The sequence below is a fragment of the Bolinopsis microptera genome, chromosome 7 (genome assembly GCF_026151205.1).
Source record: "Bolinopsis microptera isolate Bmic1 chromosome 7, MBARI_Bmic_1.0, whole genome shotgun sequence".
Lineage (NCBI taxonomy): Eukaryota > Metazoa > Ctenophora > Tentaculata > Lobata > Bolinopsidae > Bolinopsis > Bolinopsis microptera.
The window spans coordinates 19,964,106-19,977,053 of record NC_087078.1 but is presented as its reverse complement, the minus strand read 5'-3'; the positions used below and the strand labels follow the sequence as shown (position 1 = coordinate 19,977,053).

The 12,948-nt window shown below is 42.1% G+C and overlaps 3 protein-coding genes across 3 annotated transcripts in view; 1 reads left to right on the top strand and 2 right to left on the bottom strand.

Moving 5' to 3' along the window:
- The window catches only part of LOC134818093 (vacuolar protein sorting-associated protein 37A-like), a 45,938-nt gene extending 40,572 nt beyond the window's left edge, over positions 1-5,366 (bottom strand). The window contains exons 1-3 of the mRNA XM_063827512.1: positions 5,086-5,366; positions 4,447-4,584; positions 1,147-1,262 (exon numbers count right to left, since the gene is read on the bottom strand). Of these exons, the coding sequence (XP_063683582.1) occupies positions 1,147-1,262; positions 4,447-4,584; positions 5,086-5,361 (530 nt within the window). The 5' untranslated portion in view covers positions 5,362-5,366. The remainder of the gene's footprint in view (positions 1-1,146; positions 1,263-4,446; positions 4,585-5,085) is intronic.
- Positions 5,367-5,742: 376 nt separating this feature from the next.
- Positions 5,743-12,436, bottom strand: LOC134818795 (protein VAC14 homolog). Its single transcript, XM_063828440.1, has 8 exons — positions 12,400-12,436; positions 12,081-12,276; positions 11,536-11,683; positions 11,035-11,189; positions 9,182-9,329; positions 8,340-8,466; positions 8,113-8,218; positions 5,743-6,653 (listed from the first exon to the last, which is right to left on the bottom strand). The coding sequence occupies exons 1-8, from the start codon at positions 12,434-12,436 to the stop codon at positions 6,536-6,538; spliced, it is 1,035 nt and encodes a 344-aa protein (XP_063684510.1). The 3' UTR covers positions 5,743-6,535.
- Positions 12,437-12,670: 234 nt separating this feature from the next.
- The window catches only part of LOC134818794 (uncharacterized), a 3,672-nt gene continuing 3,394 nt past the window's right edge, over positions 12,671-12,948 (top strand). Inside the window, exon 1 of the mRNA XM_063828439.1 lies at positions 12,671-12,687. Coding sequence (XP_063684509.1) covers positions 12,671-12,687 — 17 coding nt within the window. The remainder of the gene's footprint in view (positions 12,688-12,948) is intronic.

Below are 12,948 nucleotides of genomic sequence, written 5' to 3'. Positions count from 1 at the left end.
TGGTGAAATTAACAATGTACTTGGTCAGTTCAGCGCCGCGCGCCAACAATTAGCTAATTCGGATTATTCCGCAAAATAACTTTGCGCAGGTAGTCACGTGGGCGATTACAGTGTGTGCAGGCAGGTACGGTCGCACGCTCGCACGCTCGCAGGTACGGTCGCAAAGCTACCATATACAAAAAAAACCTCGTTCGCTAACCCTTGTCCTTGACTCTTTTGTGCCTTCGGCACTTTGAGTCATGGATCGGGAAAAAATATGGTGAAATTATTTCAAAAAGCATTAACGACCTACTAGTACTGAACAGTGATTTAAACAGTAAATCATTATTACAACACTCCAAATCTATTACATTTATTGAGTATTATGTATCCGTGTATCGTAATGGAAATATTTTAGGCGGGTAAAAGCCAGATCAAACCCTGGCTCCATAATATGGAGGCTTCGTTTTTATTTTGTATTGAAAAGCACTAATATATGTACATTATATAGTTACGGTTGTAATTGTACTTATAGTAAATACAGGATATTCCTAAAGACTTATCCTTTTTTCATTCAAAAAAATCATAAGATATGGCTTAATTCTGCAAAATTGTATGCAATTTTATGATTTAAAGATTGCAATGGTCACCTCATTGCTCCTGCTAGGTCCCTAGGTCCAGTTTCCTTACCAGGGAATCAGTTTAAATTCTTTAATTTAAGCAATTCATCGATCGAAATGTTCGATTTATGACTATATTTTGAATTTTGTTAGTTTTCGGGTTATGATGGGAGGTTCAGCGGTTAAGTGTCAAAAATGCTTAAAGACCTCTGATTTTAAAATGATGTATAACTATAAGCACTTTTATTAAAAGGTGCAGCGCGAGCGTTATGGTTACGAATAGAGCAAGAATTAGGGTTAACTGGTTAATATTAGATGAAAGATTGTGGGTTTCGACTGATCAAGATAAACGTTTGGATCACATGATTACTCGGTTAAATCTTTGCAACAAAACCGGAAATTCGAGTAACTGGGAGTAACTGTTTTGAACTTTGACAATATATCTTTAGACACTGAGACAGTAATTTAACACAGGTTGCTTGCATTCCTCATGCTGATCACTGATTCCAAAAAAGCAACAATTTAACAATTCAAAGTGAAAACTCACCTCAAACCATAGAGTTCAGGGAAGGACTGGGGAACAGTTGGGCCAGCAGGTCTGGTAGGTCGGAATCCTCCAGGTCCGGGAGCAGGGGGGCCTGGTCTGGGGGGCTGCGCGTACATCTGGTGATATTATTTGTCAACTTCACTTCTTTTTGCTTTTTATCCCCAAGAAAACAAACGGCCAGTAGGGTGATGATCAACCTTTTCATAGTTTAGCATCCTGGCTAACAGCCCAGTTCCACGGCTCAGTTTTGCGACCAGATTTGACACAAAACTCCGCGAAAAGAGTTTTGAAAGGCAAAACTCCGCGAAGGCAGTTTTGTTTACAATGTACGTTCCCACGGTTGGTATTTGCACGCGCACGTGGGCGCATTATATAATGAAATTTCCCACGCGAGCGCCCAGGTTTTACAGCCCAGTTTTAAGGAACATTCAAACAACTTAGTTCCTAGACGACAAAAAGGAAAATATAAAACTCAATATTTCACTCTCAAGTTATTTCACATGGATTGGTTTATTAACTATCTGGTAACAAGCATGTCTCTTAGCATCATACTACATAAATGTTCGTAACATTTCTTAATCATTCATTAAAAATGGACGCATTTTGGTTTTAACATCTGTGATCGCCCCCGCAGTCGGTTATCAAAGATCGCAATTTGTTAATTCCCTCGAATACCTCGCTCTAGCACCACATTTTTAACACTACTCCATACTCTCCCAATAACTAGGGAAGAGGTTAAAGAAAACTCGCCAAGCTGCATCTCTCATTAAACCACCACTTAGGCTACAAATAGAACTTGAATCACACAGCAGCATTGCAGCAGGTTGCTTTAATTTAGAAGAATTTTATGATTTTTCTGACCACTTAAGAGTTGATTATCAAATGTTGGAGTAGTTCGCTGTTTATTAGTCTCATGATTGATAAACTTTCAACACTACTATATAACAAATAATTTGAGCCTGAAGATGGCGTTGACGCCTAAAATTTGCCTACATTCCTAACTTCCTGTTTCATTTGTCCTTGTCTCTTTCAACCGGATATTATCCAACTATCAGTACTTAAGAGTTGGATTAAAAGAAAGAGGGAATGAAGATATGAGAGGTATAAGAGGTATTATAATGAATTATTCATATATGAGTGGTGCAAGGTGCTTGACGTGAATAACGTGGGACCCATCTAATTTCAAAGCTGTATTAACGAGTGGTAATGGGTGTGGTCTCTGTTGCAAGCTCATGGGCTATAATATAATCGCTGCCATTTACCAAGTAAACTCTTCATTTACATAAGAGAGGATTAGTATCGCAGCAGAAATATCATTTATTTTAGAATAAGTTCGGGCGCAACAGCTGCCCTTTTTCAGTATAATTAGGGTTCACGCCTCACAAACCGTTGTAAACATGGTGGGGCGTGGTTCACTCACCGGGGGCACGCCTCACAAACCGTTGTAAACATGGTGGGGCGTGGTTCACTCACCGGGGGCACGCCTCACAAACCGTTGTAAACATGGTGGGGCGTGGTTCACTCACCGGGGGCACGCCTCACAAACCGTTATAAACATGGTGGGGCGTGGTTCACTCACCGGGGGCACGCCTCACAAACCGTTGTAAACATGGTGGGGCGTGGTTCACGCCTCACAAACCGTTATAAACATGGTGGGGCGTGGTTCACTTACTCACCGGGGGCACGCCTCACAAACCGTTGTAAACATGGTGGGGCGTGGTTCACTCACCGGGGGCACGCCTCACAAACCGTTGTAAACATGGTGGGGCGTGGTTCACTCACCGGGGGCCTCACAAACCGTTGTAAACATGGTGGGGCGTGGTTCACTCACCGGGGGCACGCCTCACAAACCGTTGTAAACATGGTGGGGCGTGGTTCACTCACCGGGGGCACGCCTCACAAACCGTTGTAAACATGGTGGGGCGTGGTTCACTCACCGGGGGCACGCCTCACAAACCGTTGTAAACATGGTGGGGCGTGGTTCACTCACCGGGGCCTCACAAACCGTTGTAAACATGGTGGGGCGTGGTTCACTCACCGGGGGCACGCCTCACAAACCGTTGTAAACATGGTGGGGCGTGGTTCACTCACCGGGGGCCTCACAAACCGTTGTAAACATGGTGGGGCGTGGTTCACTCACCGGGGGCCTCACAAACCGTTGTAAACATGGTGGGGCGTGGTTCACTCACCGGGGGCCTCACAAACCGTTGTAAACATGGTGGGGCGTGGTTCACTCACCGGGGGCCTCACAAACCGTTGTAAACATGGTGGGGCGTGGTTCACTCACCGGGGGCCTCACAAACCGTTGTAAACATGGTGGGGCGTGGTTCACTCACCGGGGGCCTCACAAACCGTTGTAAACATGGTGGGGCGTGGTTCACTCACCGGGGGCCTCACAAACCGTTGTAAACATGGTGGGGCGTGGTTCACTCACCGGGGGCCTCACAAACCGTTGTTAACATGGTGGGGCGTGGTTCACTCACCGGGGGCCTCACAAACCGTTGTAAACATGGTGGGGCGTGGTTCACTCACCGGGGGCCTCACAAACCGTTGTAAACATGGTGGGGCGTGGTTCACTCACCGGGGGCCTCACAAACCGTTGTAAACATGGTGGGGCGTGGTTCACTCACCGGGGGCCTCACAAACCGTTGTAAACATGGTGGGGCGTGGTTCACTCACCGGGGGCCTCACAAACCGTTGTAAACATGGTGGGGCGTGGTTCACTCACCGGGGGCCTCACAAACCGTTGTAAACATGGTGGGGCGTGGTTCACTCACCGGGGGCCTCACAAACCGTTGTAAACATGGTGGGGCGTGGTTCACTCACCGGGGGCCTCACAAACCGTTGTAAACATGGTGGGGCGTGGTTCACTCACCGGGGGCCTCACAAACTGTTGTAAACATGGTGGGGCGTGGTTCACTCACCGGGACATGGTGGGGCGTGGTTCACTCACCGGGGGCACGCCTCACAAACCGTTGTAAACATGGTGGGGCGTGGTTCACTCACCGGGGGCCTCACAAACCGTTGTAAACATGGTGGGGCGTGGTTCACTCACCGGGGGCCTCACAAACCGTTGTAAACATGGTGGGGCGTGGTTCACTCACCGGGGGCCTCACAAACCGTTGTAAACATGGTGGGGCGTGGTTCACTCACCGGGGGCCTCACAAACCGTTGTAAACATGGTGGGGCGTGGTTCACTCACCGGGGGCCTCACAAACCGTTGTAAACATGGTGGGGCGTGGTTCACTCACCGGGGGCCTCACAAACTGTTGTAAACATGGTGGGGCGTGGTTCACTCACCGGGGGCCTGTTGGCTGAACTGACTGTAGGAACGTGGCCTGCTGTCACCATGGGACCGTGGCCGGAGGTTGCCATGGGGGGCGGTTGAGAGATGGGTGGTGTGTAGCCGGCTGTAGTGCCCGGAACTGGCGTGTATCCCTGGCAGAATTGAGGGATTGTTATTAGAAGGCACGAATATTACCGGGTAGTTGCTGTTTTGTTAACCACTAGAAATGGAGATAGCTTTGATCTGGAATATTCTCTCTTTAGAAGTTTAGATTGACAAAATGATTTGATTTTTTAACGTCACAAAGAGGACTGTTTAACGTCACACGAAGATTTATTGCTTTCAGCTCATGAACAACATTGTTGCATTAAAACCTGACGCAAATGATTGGATCGATTAAATTACCCAGACAAATAATGCATATCACGAGAACAGTTTCGTGGTATATCCATCCCAGTTTCGTGGTATTTCCATCTCATGACCATGGTAATGGAAACAAGTATTCGATACCACGAATACTACAAATTACCTAGACAGAGGGCGACACCCTCCATCTCCCAATCATGGGATAATGCACCTTCCATAGCTAAACACTTTAAGACTATATATCCAATAAAAACACGTACATACGCTATCATATAAAGATTAAATACCTGAGGCTGTGCTGCAGGAGGTCGGTATCCTGGCATGCCGTATCCAGGTTGTTGCTGGTAACCTTGGTAACCGGTCTGCTGCCCAGGTGGGTATTGTTGTCTAGGAGGTCCGTACCCCTGAGGAGGGCCGGCTGGTGGGGGCTGCTGACCGGGCGGATAGCCTGCTGGGCGAGCCTGGGCTTGTCCGGGAGGGTACCCAGGTCGGGGGTACCCGTACCCCCCGGGGCCGGGAGCGTTGTAACCCCCGTATCCTCCGTAACCGTATGGCCCCGACATTGCGCTAGGCTAGAGGGCGAGGGTTTAGAAATATATCTTGGAGTTAGAAATGTTGTAGATTTTAAGGTGTATTTGTGGTAACTGATTATAGAGACGGGGTTAATACTTTCAGCCTATAAGATGGCATTATATTGGCACTGGCAGTAGTTTAGAAGTTAGGTTAAGTAAGACACGAGATGATTTAAGAGACCTGCTCATCAAAAACAATATTATCAATGTACACGTGCGTTACAACACACTCAAATTAGATACATAAAACACGGTAAATTATTATCACTATTATCATTAATATTATGATTTCTCATTCGTCATGGACTAAAATTATCATTCAGGTCTTAAATAAACTTTGATTTATTTGTCAAGACATGGTAAACAGAAACAGGATAGTCTTTCAGGTTGATGCACATAGAGATAGAAACGTAATTCAAAACCTAAAAAAGAAGCAAATTTCTAAAAAGAGTATTGTAATTTAAGAGCAAGGTAGATTCCTTTAGAAAATAATCCTCGTTATTGCCAAGAAAACAAGTATTAATTTTATCTCCGCCAATTTTATCGATTCATATCCATAATTTATAATTCACCATGATAATCAATTAATAAAAACACGCTAGACAAATTTAAACATCTGATTTGTAACGCCATAAGTTATATCTGCCAATCATCAACAAAAGCCCGAGTAACAAACCCAAAAACAGTCACATCCGTAATATATGAGAGCATTTACAAATTCTACTAAAGTTCCATTTTCATCTACCAACCACATCAAAATGGTCTCATTTTTTTCTTCTAATAATTATTAATATTTATGAACGCTCTCTTAAATATCGTTACCAGTTTTGTTTGAGGATTTCTGGCAACAACAGGGCGTTACAGAAATAAAATCCAATATTTCTGGGAATATTAACTAACCACACAAATAAGTTATGTTACTCAAAAAAAACAATCCCGGCCACATAGAACACAAATAAACTGAGAATCCTCTGAATGCTGCTGAGAAAATCTAAAAAAGCTTTTAAGCATAGAATTTATTTAAACCATTACAAATAAACTTTGTGTCATGTGGGTTTCTTGTGAAAATCCCCCACTTTTTACCACGTTCACCACTTTGTCAGATAAAGAAGCTTTGGCTTTTAAGTCGTCCAATACAATCGTCGTAGGATTCCACGGTTGGTCTTCACTGTTGACTCAGATTCTGACTCTCACTTAACTTCAAGTTTTTGATAGCGTGTTGTGCTTGTACTATGTTAAAATGCTGCAGCATATCCTTCAGCGTTTTATCGTCCACCAAATCACTGACAATTTTATGCGATATATTATTACCCATGGGCCATGATATTAAAATGAAATTGCGATGTGTGGTATTTAATGAACTGATTTCCTCAGTACAAAGGAGAGGAAATATTTATGGTAAGACAGTTTATTGCATGCATCCCGTCAAATATGGCCTTATCTGGATACAGGTATCTTATCGTGACTGATACCATAATTATTTGATAAAATTTGAATCATTTAAGATTAGATTTGATTAGATGAACTGATAAATATTCATGGAAGTCCACTTTTGTCATACTCAGATTTTCTACGAGAATAATTATAAAATGGTCTTGTCGTCGAACGATCAAATGTTTCGGTTCTGGATCCACCAAAAATTCAACAGATCTTAAACCTTTTAATACATAAATATATTTTGAGATCGAGCGGTATTCCGAGTATTCTAGCCGTTAAAAGGTTACTAATTCATATTTGCTCCGTTCACGAAGGTTCGAACGAGATTTTACATTATGCTGTCTGAAATTCAGGGAAATTAATGGTTAAATGGTTCATTATTAAAATTTAACAAAATTGAATATTCAATGCAATATGTAATAATGCGATTCTAATGGTCATACATCCGGATCCCGACGGCACTGTCGTGGCACTGTCGCGGCACTATGGCGGCACTCTGGCGGCACAGTGCCAACTTTCAATCAAATTCTTTCAAAAGCATAAGACAATCATTATACCTTCATTATCTTTTCACGATAACCACGGTGTCATAAAAGCACTACCCTTTATTTGTCAAAGACTTGTGATTTGCAATCCTTATGATTTTGAAAGAACATGATTGAAAGTTGGCACTATGCCGCCAGAGTGCCGCAAGAGTGCCGCCAGAGTGCCGCCGGAGTGCCACGACAGTGATGTCGGGATCCGGATGTACGACCATTCTAATAATAAACCATACCAGAAACCTGCTGGTCAAGGGGGAGATATAATTATATGTCAGTGATATCATAAGGACTATCCATCACACAGCAGCAATTTGAACTGCATGCAGTTTTAGTTTTTATGCATTCTAACTATTATATATTCCATAATTTATACTTTCACCGCATCAAAAATACGGACAATATGTTTGGGGTCAGCCTGTATATTATTGGGATACAATGTATAGTTTATTTATATATTGCCTCAAACTGTATTTTATGGAGAAATTTATATTAGCTACTATGCATATAGAATTTTTATGTTCAAGTATTTCATAAATTAATAAAGAAGTTTTATGTTTTAACATTTAAGTTATTTGATATGTTCTACTTGGTTGTAGACTTATCAGATCTTTAGAATGTTTATTGTTAAATACTTGTGTTAAATTCGATAACAATAATAATACCGCCTAATTAGATTAGAGTTTAGACATGACTGTCACAGAACCAATCAACCGATCAGTCTACCAACCAGCTAATTGATTACTTGTCTGATGATGGAACACACCTGCTTGCTTGACTCGTTCTCTCAGCAGCCCTGACCACACCCACACATTCCAATCGATTACGAAGCAGGGTGAAGGCCTCGGATTGGGGCAGTAGCATAAGAATACCTGAACAAAAGATATAATTTTATATCTTTAAATGTCTGTGTAGAAAAATTATGATTTAGAATAATGGATAAAACATTCTTATTTGATTTTAAAATATATTCTACCCCGAAATATCTCTCACCTGCCAGACTACGGAAGAGTTCAGGGTTGGTGTCCGGTTGAACGAGTTCCAGTCGAAGGGCAGAAAATACCGGACTTTCCAACAGTTGAACGAGTTTGTCAAGTCCGGACAAGGTCATCTCTGTCATCTGAGAAAAGACAGTGCACATTTTAGAACCCTTCCATACTAAATTATGGGGATATAAAACTGGAGTCCGGAAAATTAGGAGTTTTTGGAGAAAAACAATATCGGTGGAGGATTCCTCGTCTCCAAACTAACCTCATATTCTCCCAGCGCATGTATGACGTCACTTGCATGCTGATAAGAACTAACCTCGTATTCTCCCAGCGCGTGTATGACGTCACTATGACGTCACTTGCATGCTGATAAGAACTAACCTCATATTCTCCCAGCGCATGTATGACGTCACTTGCATGCTGATAAGAACTAACCTCGTATTCTCCCAGCGCATGTATGACGTCACTTGCATGCTGATAAGAACTAACCTCATATTCTCCCAGCGCATGTATGACGTCACTTGCATGCTGATAAGAACTAACCTCATATTCTCCCAGCGCGTGTATGACGTCACTTGCATGCTGATAAGAACTAACCTCGTATTCTCCCAGCGCGTGTATGACGTCACTATGACGTCACTTGCATGCTGATAAGAACTAACCTCATATTCTCCCAGCGCGTGTATGACGTCACTTGCATGCTGATAAGAACTAACCTCATATTCTCCCAGCGCGTGTATGACGTCACTATGACGTCACTTGCATGCTGATAATAACTAACCTCATATTCCCCCAGCGCGTGTATGACGTCACTATGACGTCACTTGCATGCTGATAAGAACTAACCTCATATTCTCCCAGCGCGTGTATGACGTCACTTGCATGCTGATAAGAATGAGCTATCATACACAGAGCGATTGTTGAGACTGGGTCGTGGCACCAAGTTGTGTAAAGGGTGCTGAAAACTGCTCTTCCGTCTGTAGACCCCTTCTTACTGAGAGAGTAATGGAGTTAATGCAAATGTGGATAAATACTTCCTTTAATTGAAAAGAGCATTTTCTCTTGCAGTCGTTTATACGGAATTATCAGACATTTTCTCAGGAACATAAATACTTCCGTTAACGATTTGGATATATGTGGCGACTGGCGAGGTTAACTGATTGGGCGACATCTGTCCGACAGCGAAATCTGTCCGACTCAGAAAATAGGTTATTCGGACAATAGTTTATGTCGGATCCTACCGTACGATTTTCTTGACACTTTCTATAAAATATGGTGGTTATAGGACGGATAATCTGTGTAAGTTTAAGCGAGTTTCTATGTGCCAAATTTGAGATATCACCTTAAACACAAAAAATATCTCCAATTCGGTGGTTTGCAGTGGTTCCAAGGCATATATCTGGAGATCCAACTATTATATATTTGTTTTATATAAAGATATAACGTATATATACGTGACAGCGATTCTGATTTCTGAATTTGGTTGGTCAATGCTGGAAACTGATTGGTTAGTCGCTGTCACGTGTCAGGACAAATACGGTTCACTTCTCCGCCAGTATTCAGAACTACGGAGTAATATGCGAGACACTACTACGGAGTGCACGTCATGTGCGAGACACCAGTGTTTCATAATCTTGTTATGTGGTAATGGTATGTTATGTGGTAATGGTATGTTATCAAAAAACAAGTGCAGAATTCTAAGTTATGTGTCATAGTTTTGTGCAGAACTTGTTATTAATTTTATGATTAACCTGATTTCCCAGACTTACAAATTAGTACAGCACAGTTTTTGACTACTATAAATACGTCTAGACACCACCCCGCAACGAAAGTCCGACAAATATAAAACATCACTTTATCCACTTGAGGACACGTCAATAAAAAATCTTTTTCACTGGGCTAACTATTTGAGCTGCACTACATTTCGAACAACACTAACAGCCCTCGCACGTTTAACGCCACACTAAAAAACCATCTTACTCCATATCTTCGCTAGATCCCTCGATTGGGCGAGCTACAATCTCCAGGGGAGATCTGCTCTCCAGCTCTCCAGCTCCATTATCTTTCTGCAGTATCCCACCACTTTTAGAGTTAGAGTTGGAGTTCAAGCTAGAGTTGGAGTTAGAGTAGGAGTTAGAGTTCGAGTTAGATTTTCCTTTTCCCGGAGGAGATTTGCTGAACATATTTCCAGGTTTTGGAGCCGGAGTTTGTCCATCTTTGAGACGAGCAGACTGGTCATTCGTTGAAATGGGATCTCTACAACGAAACTCGTTAAATTTCAGATGCAGAATTCATTGCAGATATATCTACATTCTACATATCAAGTATTTATTCCACACTCCACATTCATGTAATATTAGGATTGGGAATCAAAATGAATACACAGCTGATAGAGGAGCGTATGATTCAATACAGCTATGTGAATTGTGATTTTCCCGCCTCCGATTCTCACTTACGTGCCAATCTCCTACTCATATGGCTCGCCTTCCCTTCTACCTCCCCAAGCAAGACTAACCTCCCCAAGCATGACTAACCTCCCCAAGCATGACTAACCTCCCATACAAGTTCCTAACAATACCCAACCTGGTACGTGACTTAGTGATGTTCTCTGTAGACTGTACCTACCCGAGTTTGGGGTTGTTGCGCTGTAGACTGTACCTACCCGAGTTTGGGGTTGTTGCGCTGTAGACTGTACCTACCCGAGTTTGGGGTTGTTGCGCTGAGATTTAAGGGTATCCCTGAGTGGAGCGAGGTTGGGGGAGGTGAGTAGGATCCAGTTCAGGTACTGGACTAAGAGAGCTGTGAACACGATGTCAGTCTCCTCCACCAGGAGTCGAGCTAGCGTACAGAACACCTGGATTACAAGTCAGATTAGTACGGGAATAGGAGTATTAGTATGGGAATAGGAGGATCAATTTGGAGAATAGGAGGATTAATTTAGACAGTTTCTGGGAGTTCCAAATAGTTTCTGATTATTCTGATTTCTTGCGACAAATGATACTGCACTGTTAGGATAAACGACGTTTCAAAGTAACAACTTCGTATTCATGCTGACAAAATTGGTAAATATGTGAGAAAACTGTCTCATAAAATTAATTTAGAGTACAAGAGAATCTTTATTACTGTTGTTGTTAAATGCTGTGCTTCATTTTCGTTCTTACAATACGGCCTAATTGACACAAAATATTGTCTCCATTTACCTTTTCACTATCCACATGGGTACAGAGAGTCTGAATTATAAAGGAGCACCGTCTGTCTAACAGTTTCTCATCGTCCTTGAACTTTGCTATCAGGCTTCGTAGAAAGTTCTCAAAGTTGGTCTTGTCTTGATCACTATTTTGCATACACCTGTATTGTTGAGGGTTGGTTTAATGATGATGAGCTCACAATATCAAGCTTATGTTACGTTGTTAATATCCCGAGCTAATTAACAAAGACAGTTATAATTCTAAGGGAAAAACGAAACAATAGTCCACATTACAACACTTGAACTGAATCCCATTGTTTGTCATGTAAATCAATCGTCTTTCCAGTTAACAACAGAGTACTATTGGTACATCACTAGCAGGCTCACAACTAACTATTGTTACAACTAACATGGGCCTGCATTATAGGGGAATGGCTAGTATTTAGTATTTACACAATAGATTAGATGCGTAAAGTGGCCCACGAAGAGGAAATGGCCAGAAACAGAACTCACATAATTTGAATGATCCCTTAGTTAGTACCTATTAATACTACTAACATTGCAGCGAGGAGCTGTATGGACAGCACCACAACACCATCACAAGGATCTGAAACAGTCCGGATAACAGCCGGAAATATGTCCTGGTGTTGAGAGTTGATCTTGTTGGGGACGTGGGAGTGGAGGGTCCGGACCCATTGTAACACTGCTATCTTGGTGGTGACAGAGATCTGGGAGGGCGAGGTGTACTCTCTACCTGAGGAGAGAGGAGATAAGTCAGAGCTTATCTAATAGGTGTACAATGTAAATAATAGCTTATCTAATTCATAGTATAATGTACATATTAGATTATATAAGTACATGCTAGCTTATCTAATACATGGTACATACTCAGATAATATGATAGATATAGACATGCTACCATAAATCATGTTATCATTCGTCCGGAAGTAAGGTGACATTTAAGAAGTATTATAGATGCGTGATAGATGTGTGAAACCCTGCCACAGAAAGGACGAATCTTACAATTGATTTTTGGCGCCTCTATTCACAATATCGTCTTATTTTAAAAGTATGGTAGCTTTATTTGCGCCCATCAGTTGATGAGAGGGGCTAGTTGTTGGGAAAATATGTAACCAATGTTCAGCAGGATGGCGCCCATCTTAAAGTGGATGGTTGAGGGGGTTTCAAGCACAGGTCACTCTCAAATCCTAAAGATAAGCAGTGGCCTTCGGCACTTGAAACCTCTTCAAACCTCCCCTGATTTATTTATTATTGATATTGTTTGATTGTGCCGTAAAAATAAATATTTGTTTTATTAAATATTTGTTTTATTATTAAATTTCATATGGTATATCTTCTGAATAATATTTGAATATTTAAATGCAATATTTAAATATCAAATAAATCAAATCATATTATTCGTGAC